Source organism: Notolepis coatsorum, assembly GCF_963971535.1.
Source record: "Notolepis coatsorum genome assembly, chromosome: 5".
NCBI lineage: Eukaryota > Metazoa > Chordata > Actinopteri > Aulopiformes > Paralepididae > Notolepis > Notolepis coatsorum.
The window spans coordinates 20960324-20985819 of NC_140169.1; the positions used below are offsets into that span (position 1 = coordinate 20960324).

Sequence of the window (25496 nt, forward strand, 5' to 3'; positions counted from 1 at the left end):
ATATAATGCATTACGAACCATATTATAAGCCTTGTGCCTTGGTGTTGCCGGCATGCATATCATCTGCTACTTTTGTTGAGTCGTGGTAAAGTCATTCTAATACTGAAATACAAAGAGAAAGAGAGAGATGAGTAGGCTTATCTGGTGCGAGACAGTGTTGCGTTCTGCCCTGGGGGACCTGCTCCATGTAGATTCAAGTATTCCTCTGCGTCTTTAGGCGTGCGTAATCCTTCCCTCCGGCCGTCTTTTCCCACGATCGATAATAGTGCCGGGTATATTAGCCTTGGTCTGAGGCCACACTTGAACAATTTCTGCATCACCTCCTTGTAGGGGAAACGCTGAGCGATGGCCTCTTTGCATAGATCTTCGTAGATGAATATTGAATTTTCACCATATTTCAGTTTACCCCTTTGGTTGCGTGCAACTCTGATGATGTCATCTCTTATTGCCGTCTTGCGCAGAGTAACAATGATGACTCTTGGACCGTTGCCTCTTTGTTCTCGAGTACCGATTCTGTAACATTGGTCCACTATCGGCTCTGTGGTTAGAATGTTGTTACCCAAAATCTCTGCTAACACTGTTGGGAACTTGTCGTCTGTGCAATTGACTGATTCATCAAGTCCCACAATGCGGATATTATTTCGCCTGTAGTAACGTTGGGTCTCGAGCAGCCTCTCCATCGCTTCATCTTTGACTTCTTGTATTTTTATCCGACATGCTTCTTCCACCTTTTTTATCTCCTTCGTTAACTCTGTCAATCCATCGTTGACGTTATTCTCGTTCTCTTTGACTACCCGTGTAATTTCTGTCACCGTATTCTCCACTGTCGTGATTCGCACGGACTGTACAGCGACCGCTTTCATAACTTCTTCGAATTTAGCATCGATGTGTTCGAATTTAGTATCGATGTGTGCGACGTGTAATTTGAAAGCGACCATCTGTTCTTTCATCAGGATAGTCAGAGAGTTGAAGTCGGGTTGAGTAATTGCACTGCCTGTGTCAGTTGATATTGTAGGTGCAGTGATGGGAGCGATGGATTTGTTGGCTATTATCTTCTCAAAATCCTCTGCTTTGTCCCTCACGTTTGTTCCCGTTATGTTGTCCTCTATTGTCTCCCTCTCGGAGCCAGTCGTCGATGGTCCCGGTATATTCTCATCGGGGGTTGTCAACAACGGATCTGCCGTCGCGTCGCCTGTTGTTTTTCTTGAGCGTGTCTCAATCGTCGCCGTTGGATTTGCTGCTTCGTGTTTCTTTCCAACCCTTTTCTCATCCTTACCAACCATGTTGAGTCTTTATGTCTTTTGATATAGTTAGTAGAAGTTCCTATTAATACATACGATGTGGTTTAATCTCATTGGTATTTGTTAAAATAATGTTTTTGAACGAAATTAACGTTGACGGGAGCGGAGCTGTTACCAAACGCGTGCGCTACATATTGTAGCTAAACCGGAAGCCTGTTATTTACTCCTAAAAGGAACATTTGGCATACTATCTTCCCGAGCCCCAAGATGGCGATTTAAATCGATGCTGCTTAATAACAAGGAATTCATTACACAACTCAAAGAAGCTCTTATAGTATTCCTACGGGAGAATGCAAACTCGGTGCAAGACCCCAGAATAATATGGATGTCAGTAAAGGGAATGATCAAGGATTTCACTGATAGCTTTTCCTCCAAAATGCGCAAGAATCAATGCACAAAACTGTCTGAACAGTTAACGCTTTACTCAACGTTATTTAATTCTCTAAAATACAACAACTCAACTCGACTAGAAAATCAAGTTAACGTACTTAAAATAGAGATCAATGCCATATACAGACAACAATCGGAAATACAAATACGCAGCACAAGACAACAGCAGTACTCCCAAGGTTCTAAACCTAGTCACCTATTAGCCATGCGATTAAGAATTAATGCAAAATTTGCAGATATAACTACCATTAGAGCACAACAAGTACTTGAAACAGACCCTGAAAAAATAAACGATACATTCAAAGAATTCTACTCCGACTTATATAAATCAGAAACGACCTTCGATCAAAACAAAATGGACACATATCTTAATCAAATTATTCTCCCTAAACTTTCAGAGGATGACACTAAACAGTTAGAAACACCGATCACACTAGAGGAACTCAAGAAGGCCATATCCGAAATGCAAAGTGGTAAGGCTCCTGGAAGAGACGGTATCCCACCAGAAATGTACCTTTCTTGTTGGGACATAATTGGACCCTTATTTAAGCATTACATCACGCGCAGGAGTGGTTTGTGAACAATAAACCATGCCTAGGGGTGGTCGTTAGACCCCCCTAGGCATGGTTTATTGTTCACAAATCACGACTGCAAGTGGTGTAAAGCTTTTATACAACTGCCAGATTCATCCAACCTTATTTCTATACAATAAACACACATTAATCGAAGATTTATTGAAAAAACCATCCGCCAGAAAAAGTTGTTCCCACAACTACAAAAAAGACAAGTTGCCTCCATGTGGAAGCAGCTTGAAGTGCATCCAACCAAACTAACACATCCAACTGTGTATTATTGGAATGATTGAGAGAAGTTGCCTCATGTGGAAGCAGCTTGAAGTGCATCCAACCAACTAACACATCCAACTGTGTATTATTGGAATGATTGATTGAAAATTTTATTACCAGATGCAGAATGGGTACAATACAGTACGGCTCAATACACACAATTGTTAAGGGAATGCAGACCTACTTTCCATAGAACTTCATTCTTAGATGCTTCTATATAAAGTAGGTAAAACAAATTAAAACGTTTTCTTTGCCCTATAGGAAAAAAACGTTTTCTTCGCCCTATTCTTTTATTTATTTTTTTAAACCTACTGTAGAGGGCCTAAACCAGTTGGAAACCAAGCGTACAGTAATAAAATTAGCAATCAATCAATCAATCAACTCAATAGGCCATGCTCACTTAGAACAGCGCAGCACCCAGCTCTCTGACTATCCCCCGCGTTGCAGGCAGAGTGTGTGTGTGTGTGCGTGTGTGTGTGCGTGTGTGTGTGTGTGTGTGTGTGTGTGTGTGTGTGGGGGGGGGGGGGGGGGGGGGGGTGGCGGTGGGTGGAGACTAGAGCGAGCGCTGACAGTCGAAAGGAGAAAGAAATTGAAAAAAAAATTGAAAATTAATCAATCAATCAATCCGCGATTTTTCTTTTGTTACAGAATGATTCAAGACCCATCAATTACATCATCCAACATTGTTTAAACAACTAAGACATTCGCTGTGACAGAATCGCTTGATATTTAGTCGTTTAGTCGCTATCAACATATCCATTTGTAAAGATTATTGTCCACCTTCTTGTGATCCGGCGGAGTGATGTGATGTGGGTCGGTTGTGGGCGGGTCCTGGGCCAGCAGCGTGGAATTGTTGCCAATAAAGACGTGTAAAATTACTGTTTCAGCCAATCAGAATCGAGAAATTTGCATGCCGTTGTATAATACTAAATATGATCTTATACTCAGTCAAGGAGGGGAACTTCCATAAAAACGACAATATTGCACTCATAACAGTCCTTCTCAAAAAAGACAAAGACCCCACCGAGTGCGGTAGTTACAGACCCTTAAGCCTCCTCGGAACCGATATCAAACTGTACTCTAAGGTATTAGCCATCAGATTAAAAAAGCATATGACGTCTTTAGTTCATCCGGACCAAACTGGCTTCATAAGAGGCCGCCTGATCACTGATAACATAAGACGAATACTGCACGTACTAGATGCCGACAAGGACGACACCATACCTAAGGCGATGCTGTCCCTGGATGCTATGAAAGCCTTTGACAGGCTGGAATGGTCGTATCTATGGGCAGTATTAGAAAGGATGGGGTTAGGAAAAGGATTCATTGATATGATTAAAGTACTATACAAAGACCCATCGGCCATGATTACAACAGGTACAATCATCTCCAAAATCTTTCCGGTATCACGCTCAGCCAGACAGGGTTGTCCTCTTAGTCCCGGACTATTTGATCTATCATTAGAGCCTTTAGCACAATATATAAGACAATCCCAATCCATAGAACCAATCGTAATCAAGGGCACACAACATAAAATTAGTTTATATGCGGACGACGTAATATTATTCATGCAAAACCCCAACACCACATTGCCTCATCTGCTCAAGTTGATTGAGAACTTTGGTGATTTATCGGGATTTAAGATAAATTGGCCGAAGTCGGCTTTCCTTCCACTTAACACCCCTGCAAAAAAAGATATAACCCTCCCAGGAGAGATACCTATGGTCAAACATTTTAGATGCTTGGGAGTGGAAATATTCCCCACCATAAGACAAACGGTGAAGCACAATTACACAAAAATCCAAAACAAAATCAAAGACGACCTTGATAGGTGGGCAAAACTTAAAAACTCAGTACAGGCACGGATATCAATAGTTAAGATGGATGTACTACCTAGAATCAACTTCTTCAGTTCAATGCTACCGTTACCCCCTCCAGAGGGTTACTGGAAAAGATTACACTCCTCCACATACAAATTTATTTGGAATAACAAACCACCACGTATAAAAAGATCCACCGCACAGAGAAATAAAGCAGACGGTGGCATGGCATTTCCAGATTTTTTCCACTATTTTAAGGCGTACACATTAAGACCATTGACAACATGGTTTGACCCCCAAGCATTAGTATCCTGGAGAAAATTTGAAGAAAACATAGTAGCCCCACATAGACTGAAGGACATAGCATACACTAAACTACCAATCAAGCACTGTGAACGGAAATTTGGCCCCATAATTACCCATGCGATCCGGATATGGCGTGAAACACAAAAAAAATATCCTAACCCACAAAAATGGCACAATCATACTCCCTTATTCAATAACAATGCACTCTTAATTGAAAAACGACCTATAAGATTCCCTATATGGGAAGAGCAAGGCATACACTCATTAGGGGATGTTTTTAACAAACAGGGTTTTTGTAGTTATGGAGAAATATGCAAAAAAAATTATCTCACCATGTCCACATGGCTTTTTTACATACAGTTACGGCTATGTTTGAAGTCTCACGGTGTTCCATTAGACATACCAATTGAACACCACAGATACCACAAATTCTTCTATGAAAGAGAGACATCGAGAGGTTTTGTTTCAGATTTTTATCATCAATTACTAACGTCCTCGTATGAAACCCTCCAACTAGACTCTGTCTGGAGGAGGGATATACCAGACCTGGAAAGTGACTTTGATTGGCAAGGAGCCTGGGCAAATGTCCGACTTACATCAAGGAACCCGGACCATCAACAAATCAATCTTAACTATATTCACAGGACATACTTGACTCCTATAAGACTGAACAGAATGGGTCTTAAACAAGACTCCAAATGCTCCCAATGTACAAACGGGGACGAAGGGACATTTATGCACATGTATTGGGACTGCCCACCAGTTAAGACATTCTGGAAAGATGTGACCCAACAATTATCAAAACTTGTATCTTGGAATATACCTGTACACCCCTCTGTATTACTATTGAATGATGTTTTTGAGTTTGCAGTAAATCCACAGCTAAAGAGATTGGTTTTATCGGGTATCACAGTAGCTAAAAAGCTGATCGCATCACGCTGGTTTCAACCGGAAAAAATTTGCCGGAAAGTTTGGTTTCTTACATATCTCGATGTGATTTATCAAGAAATATCTACAGCAAGAATTCTGGGTCTCAATGAATCCAAAATGTCAATGTGGTTAGAAGTGGTGGAGAGAATAAAAGCTAGCTTATAATGGTAGTGTCTGGTTAGGAGCGAGGGATAATGGAGGTACTATCCAAAGAGGGGTCCGGGAGCGGGGGGTTCGAGCTGGAGCATATGTGTGTAGGTTTTTAGATAACAGGTATTAGGGGTATATCCTGTATAAGACATTGGTATAAATGGTAATTTCGTTGGATATACACTGTATATTAATGCTTGTGTATCTTATCGTGTGTTGTCATGTTTGTTTATATGTGTGTTAAAAAAAGAAAAAAAAAGATGTCTATATATTAGTCCTAACTGTCTCTCTGGTGTCTATATATTAGTCCTAACTGTCTCTCTGGTGTCTATATATTAGTCCTAATTGTCTCTCTGGTGTCTATATATTTAATCCTAACTGTCTCTAAGATGTTTATATATTAGTCCTAACTGTCTCTAAGATGTCTATATATTAGTCCTAACTGTCTCTAAGATGTCTATATATTAGTCCTAACTGTCTCTAAGATGTCTATATATTAGTCCTAACTGTCTCTAAGATGTCTATATATTAGTCCTAACTGTCTCTAAGATGTCTATATATTAGTCCTAACTGTCTCTCTGGTGTCTATATATTAGTCCTAACTGTCTCTCTGGTGTCTATATATTAGTCCTAACTGTCTCTCTGGTGTCTATATATTAGTCCTAACTGTCTCTCTGGTGTCTATATATTAGTCCTAACTGTCTCTAAGATGTCTATATATTAGTCCTAACTGTCTCTCTGGTGTCTATATATTAGTCCTAACTGTCTCTAAGATGTCTATATATTAGTCCTAACTGTCTCTCTGGTGTCTATATATTAGTCCTAACTGTCTCTAAGATGTCTATATATTAGTCCTAACTGTCTCTCTGGTGTCTATATATTAGTCCTAACTGTCTCTAAGATGTCTATATATTAGTCCTAACTCTGGTGTCTATATATTAGTCCTAACTGTCTCTAAGATGTCTATATATTAGTCCTAACTGTCTCTAAGATGTCTATATATTAGTCCTAACTGTCTCTCTGGTGTCTATATATTAGTCCTAACTGTCTCTCTGGTGTCTATATATTACATTTACATTTACATTTAGTCATTTAGCTGACGCTTTTATCCAAAGCGACTTACAAGGTCTGTATGACAAGTCATCAAGAAGGGCACAAATTTATCAGCTGAGTAATAGGGGTGGGAATCACCAGAGGCCTCACGATACGATACTATCACGATACTTGAGTCACGATACGATAGTATTGCGATACTAAATATATTGCGATATGCTGCATATTGTGATATTAATATTGCGATATATTGCGATTTATTACCTTTTTTCAACTGCAAAGTAAAAATTTGTCAACATGTTTTATCTAACAAAAGAAAGTTCAGTCTGTTCATCTCACTTCAATCCTAACTGTCTCTAAGATGTCTATATATTAGTCATAACTGTCTCTCTGGTGTCTATATATTAGTCCTAACTGTCTCTAAGATGTCTATATATTAGTCCTAACTGTCTCTAAGATGTCTATATATTAGTCCTAACTGTATCTCTGGTGTCTATATATTAGTCCTAACTGTCTCTAAGATGTCTATATATTAGTCCTAACTGTCTCTAAGATGTCTATATATTAGTCCTAACTGTCTCTCTGGTGTCCTACAGGCTTATGTCTTCACCGTGGAGGACAACCAGCTGAGGATCATGTATGAGGTGTCAGGAGACAAGGTGAGGACCTGGGGATAACTTACTGTTAGCATTCCCCATTCAAACCAATGGTTTGCGCTAGCCTCACGCCTCACCTTAACCCTAACCTTAACCTCAATGACCCCACGCCTCACCTTAACCCTAACCTTAACCTCAATGACCCCACGCCTCACCTTAACCCTAACCTTAACCTCAATGACCCCACGTCTCACCTTAACCTTAACCTCAATGACCCCACCCCACGCCTCACATTAACCCTAACCTTAACCTCAATGACCCCACGCCTCACATCCTCATTAACATGTGTATGTAATAAACAAACCTATTTATAACATATCTTAATACAACCCCATGTTTCCCTGCGTGTGTGTGTGTGTGTGTGTGTGTGTGTGTGTGTGTGTGTGTGTGTGTGTGTGTGTGTGTGTGTGTGTGTGTGTGTGTGTGTGTGTGTGTGTGTGTGTGTGTGTGTGTGTGTGTGTGTGTGTGTGTGTGTGTGTGCGTGTGCGCGTGTAGCTGGGGTCGTACTTCGGGTCCAGTGTGTGTGCAGTAGACCTGAATGCTGACGGCCTGTCAGACCTGCTGGTGGGCGCACCCATGGCAACCAGCTCCATGGCAACCGGTGTCACTAGAGAGGAGGGGCGTGTTCACGTCTACATCAACCAGGGACAGGTAACATAGTCTTCTCTCTCTCTCTCTCTCTCTCTCTCTCTCTCTCTCTCTCTCTCTCTCTCTCTCTCTCTCTCTCTCTCTCTCTCTCTCTCTCTCTCTCTCTCTCTCTCTCTCTCTCCCACTGTTTGTTTGTCTCTCTCTTTTTCTCTTTCTATCTAATGTGTGTGTCCCCCTCTTGGTCTGACCAGAGGACCCACACACACACACACACACACACACACACACACACACACACACACACACACACACACACACACACACACACACACACACACACACACACACACACACACACACACACACACACACACACACACACATGCACGCAGGCACATGTCTCTCTTGCTTTGTCTGCCTCTCTGTCTGTCTAACCTCTCTATCGCTATCTATCTATCTATCTATCTATCTATCTATCTATCTATCTATCTATCTATCTATCTATCTATCTATCTATCTATCTATCTATCTATCTATCTATCTATCTATCTATCTATCTATCTATCTCTCTCTCTCTCTCTCTCTCTCTCTCTCTCTCTCTCTCTCTCTCTCTCTCTCTCTCTCTCTCTCTCTCTCTCTCTCTCTCTCGCTCTCTCTCTCTCTCTCCAGGCTAGTCTGATTGAAGCAGATTTCCAGCTGATAGGCAGTGGCTCTTACGCGGCAAGGTTTGGAGAGACCATCACTAACCTGGGAGACCTAGATGATGATGGATACCCTGGTAAGACCAGCAATTAACACTTGCTAGACTATATCACTCATTTCACTCTGGTCAGCGCTGTCCAACAGGGCAGTGCTGAATGCAGTAGACTGAGCCATGAATGAGACCTGAGCTTTTAATCACACACCACACACAACGCTGTCACCATCAGCAATGTATTCTAGCCACTGACTGTGCTGTCACCATCAGCAATATATTCTAGCCACTGTGCTGTCACCATCAGCAATGTATTCTAGCCACTGTGCTGTCACCATCAGCAATGTATTCTAGCCACTGTGCTGTCACCATCAGCAATGTATCCTAGCCACTGTGCTGTCACCATCAGCAATGTATTCTAGCCACTGTGCTGTCACCATCAGCAATGTATTCTAGCCACTGTGCTGTCACCATCAGCAATGTATTCTAGCCACTGTGCTGTCACCATCAGCAATGTATTCTAGCCACTGTGCTGTCACCATCAGCAATGTATTCTAGCCACTGTGCTGTCACCATCAGCAATGTATCCTAGCCACTGTGCTGTCACCATCAGCAATGTATTCTAGCCACTGTGCTGTCACCATCAGCAATGTATTCTAGCCACTGTGCTGTCACCATCAGCAATGCATTCTAGCCACTGTGCTGTCACCATCAGCAATGTATTCTAGCCACTGTGCTGTCACCATCAGCAATGTATTCTAGCCACTGTGCTGTCACCATCAGCAATGTATTCTAGCCACTGTGCTGTCACCATCAGCAATGTATTCTAGCCACTGTGCTGTCACCATCAGCAATGCATTCTAGCCACTGTGCTGTCACCATCAGCAATGTTTTCTGGCCACTGTGCTGTCACCATCAGCAATGTATTCTAGCCACTGACCTACCAGTCTTTGTTAGACATTGCCTTGAACTGCTAGCTACATTTGACCCCACTTGGCTACAGAAGTGGTCTGATGTAAACCATGACATAGTGAACATATCAAATACACTACAAAGAAATCACCACAATACTGTTCATCACACCAGATGGAACAAGATAAGAGAGGGAACTGAAGGTAGTTTATGTGAAGTTCACTGCTGTCATTATGTGTAGCTACTCTTCATTCGTAATGTTAGCTAGCAGTAGCAGTATGAACAAAGAGTACTGAGAACAACAATGTTAACCTCACTCACCAAAAACGTGTTAGGAAACCACTGCATTGTCCAGGAATCAAATCAGACAGGGTAGAAGTGACCAGCAGTCAGTTATCTCAACTCCTTGCAGTCTTTGATTGAGTCGGGAGTGCAGGAGAGACGGAGAGACTTTCCCATTACAAAGCTCCATCAGTCTGTGAGTTAGCTAGTAGTCAGGTATGTCTAACTTACCACTTTCTCATCTTTGAGTTACATATCTTAATATGTCTCCTATACTGTATTCAAACCAGTCATGTAGTCTAATAGAGGAAAGGCTTTAAGTCAACCCAGGTCCCACTACAGTACAGCCATTTCACCATATCTCTCTGAGACACACATACAAGTAGACATTCACATCTATCTCTGAGACACACATACATGTAGACATTCATATCTCTCTCTGAGACACACATACAGGTAGACATTCATATCTATCTCTGAGACACACATACTGTACATGTAGACATTAATATCTCTCTCTGAGACACACATACATGTAGACATTAATATCTCTCTCTGAGACACACATACATGTAGACATTCATATCTCTCTGAGACACACATACAGGTAGACATTCATATCTATCTCTGAGACACACATACATGTAGACATTCATATCTCTCTCTGAGACACACATACATGTAGACATTCATATCTCTGAGACACACATACATGTAGACATTAATATCTCTCTGAGACACACATACATGTAGACATTAATATCTCTCACTGAGACACACATACATGTAGACATTAATATCTCTCTCTGAGACACACATACATGTAGACATTCATATCTCTCTCTGAGACACACATACATGTAGACATTCATATCTCTGAGACACACATACATGTAGACATTAATATCTCTCTGAGACACACATACATGTAGACATTAATATCTCTCTCTGAGACACACATACATGTAGACATTAATATCTCTCTCTGAGACACACATACATGTAGACATTCATATCTCTGAGACACACATACATGTAGACATTAATATCTCTCTCTGAGACACACATACATGTAGACATTCATATCTCTCTCTGAGACACACATACATGTAGACATTAATATCTCTCTCTGAGACACACATACATGTAGACATTAATATCTCTCTCTGAGACACACATACATGTAGACATTCATATCTCTCTCTGAGACACACATACATGTAGACATTCATATCTCTCTCTGAGACACACATACATGTAGACAGGGCTCAGAGCTTAGGGGTCAGGGTCAGTCAGGGGGTTCAGTGCCTTGCTTGGTTACAGGATGTTCTCTCTAACCACTAAGACACCCTGCCAAGTCAAGTGTTCCTTTATTAAACCCCTTGGGGAAATTCAAATGTCATAGCAGCATGGGGAGGGGGGGGGGGGGGGGGTAGTAATAAATAATACATAGAACAAAGTACAAGTAGTAATGATAATTCTGATAACAGTAGTAGTACACAGTAAATTTCGCAGAGTAAATTTTACTCAAATTGAGTACATTTTACTCAAACTGAGTAGTAATAGTAGTAATAGTGATGATGTTATACATGGTCCAAACCGTAGTAGCTGCACCAGAGCAGTGTTTATTATTAAGAGTCAGATAGTCCTAACAGTGTTTATTATTATGAGTCAGATAGTCTCAGTTCTCAATCTCCCCAGCAACACACAGAACACAGAACACCCTCCCTGTACCCCCCTCCACACACACACACCCTGAGTGCTGCTAACTGCCACTTAGCTCGGGATAAACACGGGTTTAACTGACATTTACACACACACGCATGCACGCACACACGCACACACACACACACACACACACACACACACACACACACACACACACACACACACACACACACACACACACACACACACACACACACACACTCCCTCCCCATCAACCTGGACCCTCTGCAATTTGCATATCGCCCCAACAGGTCCACGGAGGACGCCATAGCCCATGTGCTGCACACAGCAGCATCACACCTGGACAAGAGGCAGGGGAACTATGTGAGAATGCTGTTCATCGACTACAGCTCAGCATTCAATACCATAGTCCCCTCCAAACTCATAGCCAAGCTCAGGGACCTGGGCTTGAACTATGACCTCTGCCAGTGGGTCTTGGACTTCCTGACGGGCAGACCCCAGGTGGTAAGAGCAGGCAACTGCACCTCCTCATCCATCACGCTCAACATAGGGGCCCCCCAGGGCTGTGTTCTGAGCCCCCTCCTCTACTCCCTGTACACACATGACTGCGTAGCACAGCGGAACAACAACACCATCATCAAATTTGCTGATGACACAGTAGTGGTGGGCCTGATCTCTGCCAACGACGAAAGGGCCTACCTGGAAGAGGTAGAGAACCTGTCACAGTGGTGTCAGGAGAACTGCCTCTCCCTGAACGTCAGCAAAACAAAAGAGATGATTGTGGACTTCAGGAGGTCGGGGGTCAAGGACTACAGCCCCCTCAGCATCGACGGGGCACCGGTTGAGAGAGTGAACAGTTTCAAGTACCTCGGAGCCCACATATCCGAGGATTTGACATGGACCACACACATTGACAGTGTTGTGAAGAAGGCACGACAACACCTCTACTTCCTCAGGCGCCTAAGGAAGTTCCAAGTCAGTCAGAAGATCCTTAGGAACTTCTACTCATGTACAATAGAGAGCATCCTGACTGGCAACATCACCTCCTGGTTTGGGAATAGCACTGCACAAGACCGTAGCAGACTACAAAGAGTGACACGTTCAGCCGAACGCACAATTGGAGGGGGGCTTCCCACCCTCCAGAACATTTACAACAAGCGGTGCAAGGGGAAGGCTAAGAGAATTATTAAGGACTCGAGCCACCCGAACAACTGCCTCTTTGAACTGCTGCGGTCAGGCAAGCGATACCGGAGTCTTAAGGCGAGCACAGAAAGACTCAGAAGAAGCTTCTATCCCCAGGCCATCAGGCTGCTAAACGAACAATAAACACTATGCAACAACCATCAAATGCACACAGCACACACACCCACACGCACACACTCACTTAAACAAACAACACACTGCAGCACCCACTCTCCACACTTTAGATCACACAAACACACTTTATATTTATTGATAAAGGATTTGCACTACAACTCGTACACCTACTGTAAATTGTACCTAAATTGCACCTCATCCTATTTCTGCCTTGCACTATATAGTATTGTATATTAGTACACTACACAGTATTGTATATTATATGGTAACTCAGTAACGTCTACTCTGCATCGAACATTGTACATATGTCTATACTGAACACTGTGACCACATTTTTTTACTTCTAATTTACATGCTATACTATGTTATTTTATTTCATACTTATCTTGTCTTGCACAGTCTCTGGAGCGTAACAGTAAGAAGCATTTTGTATAAAAGTATTCTGTACTTCTGTATGACAACTATTAAAGAAACTTGAAACTTGAACTTGAACTTGATGTGTTAACACATCCACCGCCGGAAACGCTGTTCAGAGTTATTGCCCGCCATGCGTTGAGCGCCAGACCTCACTGTACAGGGTTATTGAGATCAATATTTCATTTTTTCACCATGGCATTCATAATTCATATATACACCCGCAACGCTCCAGCTGGACCCTATAGCAACGACGGCTCAATACCACCGCCTGGTGGATGGTTGGGCGAGTTACACTGGCAAACAGGATATGGCTGATGTGCGTCGATTAAATTCATCCGGCCATCAGATATCGTTGCAAGGCTCCCGACAGATACTATGTACATAATGGATCGCTTTCTAAACTTAATAATCTATATGATTTCGGCGTTTATTGCGACATACAAACCGGAAATGGACCTAGGTGATCGGCGTCGTATACCTGGGATCTTTCACCGCCAGTCTCATTGGCGCACGGTAAGAGGACACTAACGTTATTTTCAACCCAATTGTGAGTTTCCTTGTTTGCAAACCATCCGATCAATATATCCACCCATACTACATAAAGCATTTACTGACGATCACGGAATTATAAATGACCCCCCCCCCCCCTTTCCTACACGCATGATGAAGCATAACATATACCGATCATATACAGTTACATTTTTTAATATAGCGTGTATAGGGGGGAAACGGCAATCGATAATCTATATATGCGTTTAGGCCTATAACTCACGTTCTAGGAATTACTGCAGAAAACGATAAAAACATACTTATATTCTAGAAGGTATTTTTGTATGAATGTATGAATGAAAAAGTATAACGTTCCCACATCCTGAACGATAGATAATCGATGTTGAATGGGCCATAGTAATGTCAATATAGCAATACAATTTAAAAAGTTATAGCCCTGCAAAGAAGGTGAGCCACTCCATAGACTTATAGCGCTGGCAGAGAGGGGCATTAGATGGGTACAATGCCCGGCGGGCAATGTGTTAAGGATGTAAATGGCGGATGTAAACCAGTAGGCTGGTTTAACATTGATTCATAATATGTGTGACCATGGGAGCAATTAATAAAGCTATTGGCCTGAGTAGTTTTCCATCAAGATGGTCAATCCCTGGTGGTTTACTTTTACTAGACCTAATCTGTTTCAGTTTACCTTCCATAATCTGATCTATTATGATAACTCTGTATTCTTAGGCTGTACACTGACAGTGCGTTTGGGTGGTGCATGGCAGTCTATAATTGTCATTACAATTCCATTGAAAGCCTGAAATGCTTCCTCTGGATCTATTCCTGATACTACATTATGTTTATATGGGCAATTTTAAGAGCTTTCTTAGGCCGTTTATATGACATTTGATTTATATTTCTATTTCTGTTTCATTTTGATAAACTCAATATTGAAGCAGCATTCATTACACTTTGCAACTACATTTAAACACATACATTTACACACATACACATTTTCACACATCATTTGTTGTATTGTCACTATAATAAAAAATCTAGATTGCAATCCTAAATCATCCCAACATAACTGTTTCCTGTGGGCCTATAATGCTCCACCATTTTTTATTTACAAAATACATCTAATGTTTATTTTAACACTTTCTTTGCCACGCTTATGTACATCCTTATACCATCCTCTGCCAGCTCTATTTGTCTATGGAGAAGTTCCCCTTCTTTGCAGGGCTATAACTTTTTAAATTGTATTGCTAAATTGACATTACTATGGCCCATTCAACGTCAATTATCTATCGTTCAGGATGTAGGAACGTTATACTTTTTCATTCACATATTCATACTAAAATACGGTCTAAAGTATAAATATGTTTTTATCGTTTTTTTGCAGCATTCTGCAGAACGTGATTTATAGCCCTAAATGCATTATATTGATGATCAAATACAGTTTGATAGCGATCGGTGCCAGATAAAAAATGTCAAATGGACGTGCTTCTAGAAGTTACTACTTATCATCTGATGTTGACCGGATGGGGGGGGGGGGGGTCGTTTATACGTTAGATGATTCATGTAATGTGGGTGATATGATCATTAGAGCAGTTTGTATCGAACACGGTAAAAATAAACGCTGAAACTTACCCCAGTCTCCTCGGGCCGTTGGGCGATGAGCGTGGAGCAAAAATATTCCTATTATGGGATGTTGAAATATGCGATCCATCTCCAGGTTGTATAATAGTATATACGTCCAAATCATGTTGTTTATCGAGTTATTGGTAACGGATCGCTATCCATTGTGTCGAGCTCGAGTCACGGGACCTATAGCGAGTGATCGAACCGAATTTGGATGAGCACCAGTTTCCGTTTCCGGTTTGGGCGATCCGCCGCTCAGCCACCAGATGGCGCTCTTGAACCGTAGGAGAGTTGAGAGGGGATCAACAGTAGATCTCAAGTCTCCGCGGGAGAAATATGATTGCGATCACAGATTTTTGAAATATTGATCTCAATGACGTGTTACGGCGTCATTGGCAGAATTAGCATGGTGGGGAATGACGAGTTAAGGCGTCATTGGCGATTAAAGTGTTAATATCATATGTATGTATTGCCCTTTCCCCTGTGTTGTGTGTGTATATATGTAGTGTTGTGTGTGTATGTATGTAGTGTTGTGTGTGTATGTATGTAGTGTTGTGTGTGTATGTATGTATGTAGTGTTGTGTGTGTATGTATGTTGTGTTGTGTGTTACAGATTCAGATTCAACCTTTAATTGATGTATTCAAATAAAGCATTAAAGTGTGTGTGTGTGTGTGCGTGTGTGTGCGTGTGTAGATGTGGCAGTGGGCGCTCCTCACGAGGAGGAGCTTAGAGGAGCCGTCTACATCTATAATGGAAGGAAGGATGGGATCTCTCGCACCTACTCTCAGGTACACACGCACGCACGCACACACACACACACGCACGCACGCACACACGCACGCATGCACGCATGCACGCACACACACACACACATGCACGCATGCACACACACACGCGCACACACACACACACACACACACACACACACACACACACACACACACACACACACACACACACACACTTTAATGCTTTATTTGAATACATCAATTAAAGGTTGAATCTGAATCTGTAACACACAACACAACATACATACACACACAACACTACATACATACACACACCACTACATACATACACACACAACACTACATACATACACACACAACACTACATACACACACACCATACATACACACACAACACTACATACACATACACACACACACTTTAATGCCTTATTTGAATACATCAATTAAAGGTTGAATCTGAATCTGTAACACACAACACAACATACATACACACACAACACTACATACATACACACACAACACTACATACATACACACACACCACTACATACATACACACACACCACTACATACACACACACAACATACATACACACACAACACTACACACGCACACACACACGCACGCACGCGCGCGCACGCACACACACACACACACACACACACACACACACACACACACACACACACACACACACACACACACACACACACACACACACCCCTATACTGTCAGGTATCATACAGTGATACTGAACTCATCTCTCAGAATGATGGTGATATGATTTATTCCAAAGCTTTGAAATGTACCAGTGATCAGCTACAGTGGGGCGACAGTGGCTCGGGAGGTAGAGCAGTCGTCTGGTAATCCGGAGGTTCCCGGTTCGATTACCGCTCCTCCCGGGCAGCGCGTCGAAGTGTCCTTGAGCAAGGAACTTAACCCATAACTGCTCCTGATGAGCAGGTTGGCTCCTTGCATGGTTGCCTCTGTGTGTGAATGTGTGAGTGCATGGGTAAAACGTGAGCAACAAATTATAAAGCGTTTTGGATAAAAGCGCTATATAAATGCAGTCATTTACCATTTACAGTATAAACACAGCTCAGAATGTCAGTAACTTAAATACTTATCTAACATAGCTACAGTATAAACACGGCTCAGAATGTAGTACAAGATACAAGAGTTTTATTTGTCACGGCATACAAGTATACAGTGAAATGCGGGGGGTCTCGCCCGCAACGATGTGCATAATACAAGTAATAATAATAAGAGTCCAACCAATAGAGCGACATAGTGCAATAAACAAGTAAACAAAGTAGGCATATCGGTATCTGTACATGAGCTATTTACAGAGCATGGTGGCAGTGCTGTACACTGTTAGCTACGGATGAGGTGACAACTGAGCTACCTAAATGTTTCCTTGTAGTAGAAAATAAAATAGATTCAGTTTTTCCTAAATGGAGAGACAGTCGATTTTCTGAAAGCCACTGACTGACATTTCCTAACTCCATGCTAAGTCTACTTTCAATCACCGTTTTGCTTTTGTTTGACACCATGAGAGCCGAATCATCCGCGTAGAGGAGGAGATCACATGAGCAGGCTGATTGCATGTCATTTATATATAGGAGGAAGAACAAGGGCCCCAGCACACTGCCCTGAGGGACCCCGCAGTCCACCGTCCTCAGATCTGAAAGGACCTCTCCCACCTCTACTCATTGTTCCCTTCCCCTCAAGTATAAGCTGGCCCAGTTTATGGCCATACCATTAAAACCTATCGCTGTTAATGTGAGGATTCGCCTGTTCCCTGAACTTTTCCCTGTCTACTCTCCCTCACCAGCCCCCACCCTTGCGATGATTTACTCTCCTCTACTCTTCACCAGCCCCCACCCTTGGACTACCTTCACGCAGCTGTCATAGTTTATGATTAGCGCCCCAGAGGGCTTTATATACCTGGACCTCCCTTCCAGTCCTGGTCGGGTCGTTCTGTATCTGTGTTCACTCTGTGTTCATGGAGTTCTGTACGTTACCATCCTGTACGTTACCATCACCTGCCGCGTCTCTGGCATGAGACGACGTGCCAGCCATCACCACCTGTCGCCGTTTGCCTGGAGTGGGACACCGTCTTCGCTCTCTAATTCTCTACGGGAGGTTTTCCAGTGTTCCCACTCCAGACGTCAAGCCGGCGCGTCATCGCTCCCTATTTTCCACGGGAGGATGGCATCTCTTCGCCCCGGTCCCCTGGGACCCCTTTGTTCTGCGTTGTCCGGCCCCCCCGAGGAGGAGGAAGAGGATCTCCGTGCCTGGAGTGGGACACCGCCTTCGCTCTCTAATTCTCTACGGGAGGTTGCCAGTGTTCCCACTCCAGACGTCAAGCCGGCGCGTCATCGCTCCCTATTTCCACGGGAGGATGGCGCCTCTTCCCCCCGGCCTCCGCTGTCGGGCCCCTGTCTCAAGTCAAGTCAAGTCTCTGTGCCCGGCCCCCCTAGGAGGAGGAAGAGGATCTCCGTGCCTGGAGTGGGACACCGCCTTTGCTCTCTAATTCTCTACGGGAGGTTGCCAGTGTTCCCACTCCAGACGTCAAGCCGGCGCGTCATCGCTCCCTATTTCCACGGGAGGATGGCGCCTCTTCCCCCCGGCCTCCGCTGTCGGGCCCCTGTCTCAAGTCAAGTCAAGTCTCCGTGCCCGGCCCCCCCGAGGAGGAGGAAGAGGATCTCCGTGCCTGGAGTGGGACACCGCCTTCGCTCTCTAATTCTCTACGGGAGGTTGCCAGTGTTCCCACTCCAGACGTCAAGCCGGTGCGTCATCGCTCCCTATTTCCACGGGAGGATGGCGCCTCTTCCCCCCGGCCTCCGCTGTCGGGCCCCTGTCTCAAGTCAAGTCAAGTCAAGTCTCCGTGCCCCCCCCCCGAGGAGGAGGAAGAGGATCTCCGTGCCTGGAGTGGGACATCGCCTTCGCTCTCTAATTCTCTACGGGAGGTTGCCAGTGTTCCCACTCCAGACGTCAAGCCGGCGCGTCATCGCTCCCTATTTCCACGGCCTCCGCTGTCGGGCCCCTGTCTCCGTACCAGGCCTCCGCCGTCGGGCCCCTGTCTCCGTGCCTGGCCCCCGCTGTCGGGCCCCTGTCTCCGTACCAGGCCTCCGCCGTCGGGACCCTGCCTCCGTGCCCGGCCTCCGCTGTCGGGCCCCTGTCTCCGTGCCCGGCCCCCGCCGTCGGGCCCCTGTCCCATTGCCAGGCCTCCGCCGTCGGAACCCTGTCCTCATCCCTGTAAGCAGCCCTGGCCCGTAGCCCTGGCCCTTAGCCTTTGTCCCTGACACTTAGCCCTGTCCCTTAGCCTGTTCGCCTCTTAAAGGCACAGTGCCGCATTTTCCAGTTTTCCTTGACTCTAGTGTTTTGTGTTCTCCCCTGTTCCCCTCCCCAGTGCCCCTGGTCCTAGTCCTTGACATTTAGCCCTGGCCCTGTCCTTTAGCCCTAGTCCCTTAGCCCTTTCGCCTCTTAAAGGCACAGAGCCGCATTTTCCTTATTTCCTTGACTCTAGTGTTTTGTGTTCTCCCCTGTTCCCCTCTCCAGTGCCCCTGGGCCTGGTCCTTGACATTTAGCCCTGGCCCTGTCCTTTAGCCCTAGTCCCTTAGCCTGTTCACCTCTTAAAGGCACAGTGCCGCATTTTCCAGTTTTCCTTGACTCTAGTGTTTTTGTGTTCTCCCATAAAGGGACTGTGCCGCCTTTGTTCTATAATAAAGTTTTGCCCTGTTTTGGCTTACTCTCATACCTGTCTTGTGTTGTGCGATTGGGGTCGGTTACAAACCATAACAGTTAACTTCCTTAAGAGGATAGAGTGGTCCACTGTGTTGAATGCCTTTTGGAGGTCTAACATTAACATGCCACTGAGATTCCCTCTGTCTATCTATTTCTTAATGTGATCTGTTAGAAACAGAAGACAGGTATCTGTGAAGAGGAGAAGAGAGGAGAGGAGAGGGGAGAGGAGAGGAGGAGAAAGGAGAGGAGAGAAGAGAGGAGGGGAGGAGAGGGGAGTGGAAGGTAGCGTGAAACAGAGGGAGGAAGATTGGAGGGTGGAGGAAGGAAAAAAGACAAAGAGAGAGACAGAGAGGGGTGTGAGAAAAAAGAAAGAAAGAAAGAAAGAAAGAAAGAAAGAAAGAAAGAAAGAAAGAAAGAAAGAAAGAAAGAAAGAAAGAAAGAAAGAAAGAAAGAAAGAAAGAAAGAAAGAAAGAAAGAAAGAGGGAGGCAGGGAGGCGTTTTGGTGGTTGGAGGTTCTCCTTCAACAACAGACTTATTGTGTGCTCTCAGCCAATCACAAACAGGATGACATCATTTCCTGCGACTATAGGCTTGTTCGAGATGGATTTCGGTTTGCCTCGACTAGTAGACGAGAGTAGCCGAGTGAAGCCGGGGGAGGAGTTAAAAGGGCGGACACTGCCGATTTCACGAGAGCCTCTCGCCTAGTCTCGCATGGCAGATACGCTTTCACGTCACCACACACACATTACACACCTGTCCAGCTCATTATAATGCGATGGCCGTTTGCAAAATTAGATCAGATTCAAATGTACAGCACACACCATACTGCTATAGTGGAATATACTATTCATATACCATAATGTATACCATCTTGTTGCGCGCTCCTGGCCGCACGCACACACAACACACTGCTGAATAATTCTGTTTTGCATCAATATATATATATGTATACTGTGTATATTGAGGCAAAACAGAATTATATATACAGTATTGAGGCAAAACAGACGACGCATGTGTGTGTGTGTCTGACAGCTTGAAGTTTATCATGATGATATGATGATAACGCATAACATAATAAAGTTTTCAATCAATCAAACGTCTCATAACTCCCTGGCTGTCACGTGGCTGGTGACTGACAACTTTTCTGAGCCAATAGGCGCTTTGCCCGACCATAGCAAGTCGCTTCCCAGCCGGGAGCAGCCGAGTGAGAGGTACTGTGGCGCCTCGCTCTGAAGGCTGCTTGTGGCTCGCTCCCGCGGGAGTTCCACGCCTCGCCTCGTCAGATTTTCAGAGCAAGTCGGACAACATTCTAACCGTCATGCAACGCGCTTGGCGAGGCAGTAGTGAAACCTGCGCAGATCTGCGTCCGCCTATCCCATCTCGAACAAGCCTAATGACTGCACTGACTGGCTAGCCTAAGCTAGAACCAGAATAGATAGATCTGTCTATAGAACCAAAATAGACATGATAATCTGCTTTGGTTCTGTTAAGGTTAGGGTTAGTCTAATGTCTGCCTACGGGTGGTTTCACACCCTGTTTGTTTGAAATAAAAAGCTAAAATGTTACTTTTGTTGCAATTCTTGTTGGTTTGTTTATGGTTCACGTTGGGTCACGGTTACGGTCGAAGTGTCCTTGAGCAAGGAACTTAACCCATAACTGCTCCTGATGAGCAGGTTGGCTCCTTGCATGGTTGCCTCTGTGTGTGAATGTGTGAGTGAATGGGTGAATGTGAGGCATAAGTTGTAAAGCTCTTTGGATAAAAGCACTATAAAAATGCAGTCCATATGTGGACAAAAGACATCACATACCTCAGCCGCTGCTAAAGCATTTTTCAACAATCACATTTCTAGAGCCAATAGTGTCTGTCTAAAACTGAAACCAAAATACACAGGCGTTGTGATACACATGGCCAGTGTCTGCCGCTGTATATCCTGTTTCCTGTTGGGGTTTGTGGTTTGTGTGAGTTCTGTTTCCATGGCAATACTCCTAACACTCAATACTGGTGATCTGGATATGAAGATGATAATATAATAACAATAAATATAAGTGTTTTATATAAAATAAATGAACATTGTGTATATATATATAAAATCAAGAGAGAGCATAGAATATCATCAAAATGAAAAGGCATAGGACAATCGGGCAACCTGGAAGTAGTGACCAGTCTCTTACGGCAGGGTTGATTGGATGTGGAACAGCTGATGGCCTGACTCCCCACACCTGGATCCACTCCTGCTTGATAGAGAGAGAGAGAGAGAGAGAGAGAGAGAGAGAGAGAGAGAGAGAGGAGAGGGAGAGGGAGAGAGAGAACACCCCAAAGAACACTACGATCATCTACCACTTGTTTACTAAAGGTTCCCAACAATAACCAGAAGAAGATTGGGATACAGCCTTTGCTAGTTATGCACCAAAGCTGTGGAACACAATACCTGGGGGAGGTCTGGGGGGGGGGGGGGGGGGGGGGGGGGGGGTGGAGGCCCGGGTGCTGGTGGCTACTGGATCCCAGGGGTTCACATGCTTGTGCGCACTGGGATGTTCCATGTTTGGTCATTGTATTTGGTGAATGGTCCGGGTGTATTCGGGCTGTTTGTGTTTTCCTTCGGTCATGACGTGCTTTATCAGGGGGGTGTCTTGGATGGGGATGTGGTGGGGATTGATGTTTGGGGGACTGGCTGTTCCATGGGATTCACATGCTTTCGAGCAACACTGTACTTATTGTACTTATTTTATGCCTATTCTTATGTTTGTTTATTTTGTTTATTGTTATTTGCACTTACAAACATACATTCTGGAATAAAATAAGTAAAAGAAGAACAGTTAAAATGTGCAGGAAAGGTCAAAAAGCCCAAGGGCTTATAAGCGACCTCCCCTCTTACTACACAGAACCCCCCCCCCCACACACACATTATGCACAAACACACATGTGCATATCCCTCTCTCATACACACAGATACATACAATACAGCATTATACACAATTATAATTACAATTATAATGGTGGGAAAAAAGACTACTCACAAATACACATGGATGCTACAAACTACAGGATCTGTAGTTATTTTTTAAAGGGGAACTATTTTGCTATTTCTTTCACTATTTGGGCAATTTTTTCCCCAATAAAATTCATTGTTTTGTATTTTTAATCAAGTACTTTGGTGCACCACTTTCTGCCCTTCCAGATTCCAAGCTGTTTTTGGCTGGGCTCTGCTCATACTCGCAATGCGCTTTGAGTGACAGAGATACAGTACCTTTGGGTGAGAGAGAGAGAGAGAGAGAGAGAGAGAGAGAGGAGAGAGAGAGAGAGAGAGAGAGAGAGAGACTAATTAATTAGCCGCGGGGGGCATGGGCATAATCCCACGGGACAATAGGGGTGGGAGGGGAAATCGATCCGTAGTAGTATCGCAATATTTTGCGTGGCGATACTGTATCGATACAGGGACGCCAAGTATCGATATTTAATTATTTATAAATGCATTGTTCATTTCAATAATAGTAGAGTCCATACACACGCACACATGTGCATTCAGTTAAGTTGGAATATGACTGTAATACAAACAGTTCAGTTTGTCAGGTACATGTAACACAGATTACAGTGTTTACATCTGTCTGCTTGAGAAAATACCATGTTCTGCAATAAAAATTATTGAAGTGAGATGAACAGACTGAACTTTATTTGATTAGATAAAACATGTTGACAAAGTTTTACTTTGCAGTTGAAAAAAGGTAATAAATCGCAATATATCGCAATATTAATATCACAATACTCAGCATATCGCAATATATTTAGTATCGCAATACTATCGTATCGTGACTCAAGTATTGTGATAGTATCGTATCGTGAGGCCTCTGGTGATTCCCACCCCTACGGGACAATGCATTGGTAACTTGTTTCGAATGACAATATATACCCCGTGAATATTATTGCACGGATCGGAATACGGGCGCGCGTGTGGGAGCGTGCGCTATGCTATTTTGCAACAGGTTGACAGTGATACACCGAGTGCTGATACGAGAGAGTGAGAGAGAGAGAGAGAGAGAGAGAGAGAGAGAGAGAGAGAGAGAGAGAGAGAGAGAGAGAGAGAGAGAGAGAGAGAGAGAGAGAGAGAGAGAGCTCCCCCCAGTCCCATTACCTCCCACCCATTGTATCTAGTTCTCTGTGTTTGTGATTCACGGTGTGTGTGTGTGTGTGTGAACAGCTGAAGGTCTCTGCTGTCGAAAACCGCTTCCGCATTATTTCCACTCGCTGCTCATATAAACGTATCACAGTTGATTGTGGGCGGGCGGTGGCAGATCAGGATAGCGAGTCAATTCTTGAATGGCTTGGTTTAGTGGGGGAGGATCTTGTCTCATCTGAACTGGAGGAATCGGACTGAATGAGAATTTCACATCTAGTCAGTGTTGGTAAAACCCCACATTGCTAGAAAACAATGCAAACAACTGGAAAAGGCCATTTATAAGATAGTTCCCCTTTAAGCTTGCTTTTAAATGTATTTAAAGTGGAACATGTTTCTGTTAGATTTTGTATATCATTCCACATCACTGCACCTTGATAAACAAATGAGAATTTGGCAATACTATGCACTTTATGTATTGCTTTTATTTAACTGTATGCAAATGTTATGCCTATGTTCATTTTATGATATTTGCTGTGAAGCACTTTGAGCTGCAATCCATGTATGAAAGTTATTTTTAAATCGAAATCGCGATTTTAAATGATGCAATTAGCAATCGCAAAGCCTGCTATTATTATTATAATTTTTTTGAAATTATTTTACCCGGAAGTCCCATTGAGATACAAGACCTCCTTTGCAAGGGAGACCTGGCCAAGATGACAGCAATAACATTTGCAATACATCACACAGCAATAAAATGTGTGATACATCACACAAGCACATAATAAAAGTGCATGTATACAATATACAATACATCCCTCCCTCAAACGGCCCCAGCACACAGCACACCAATGAACACGGACGGACGGACGGGCGGCTGCCGCTTCACTTCCGCTCCCATGTTAACGGACGCTACTGTGCACACTGGCCACAAGCGGGAGCACGCCTTGCGGGCGGCTCCCGAGCGGCAAGCTATCTTTTCCGCTTCAATCGGATTTGAGGCGTGCGCCACGCGATTGATTGATTGATTGATTGATTGGAAATTTATTAACAGATTGCAGAATGGGTACAATACAGTACAGCTCTCTCTTTTTCTCTCTCTTTATTCTCCCTGCCTTTCTTTCTTTCTTTCTTTCTCTCTTCCTCTCTCTCCAGTCCTTTCTCCCCTCTCTTTCTTTCTTTCTTTCTTTCTTTCTCGTTTTCTCTCTAGAGAGAGAGAGAGAGGGGGAGAGGGAGAGAGAGAGCTCGTGCCGCTGCTGGTTCTATCAGGGCTCCGCGCTGCAGCGCGCTGAGAAGTCGGACTCTGTGTGTCTGGCCAGGCGCGCGATCCCGCTAGGAACCCGTGCGTGAAATTCGTGCACGTTCAATGTGCCCGAGCCGTAATCTATGGCGCGGTG

General features: G+C 43.8%; 1 protein-coding gene across 1 annotated transcript in view; it reads left to right on the top strand.

Annotated features, from left to right (window-relative positions):
* The window catches only part of itga4 (integrin alpha 4), a 205085-nt gene that overhangs the window by 67061 nt on the left and 112528 nt on the right, over positions 1-25496 (top strand). The window contains exons 8-12 of the mRNA XM_084314032.1: positions 7392-7454; positions 7947-8102; positions 8709-8817; positions 16178-16272; positions 20160-20172. Of these exons, the coding sequence (XP_084170158.1) occupies positions 7392-7454; positions 7947-8102; positions 8709-8817; positions 16178-16272; positions 20160-20172 (436 nt within the window). The remainder of the gene's footprint in view (positions 1-7391; positions 7455-7946; positions 8103-8708; positions 8818-16177; positions 16273-20159; positions 20173-25496) is intronic.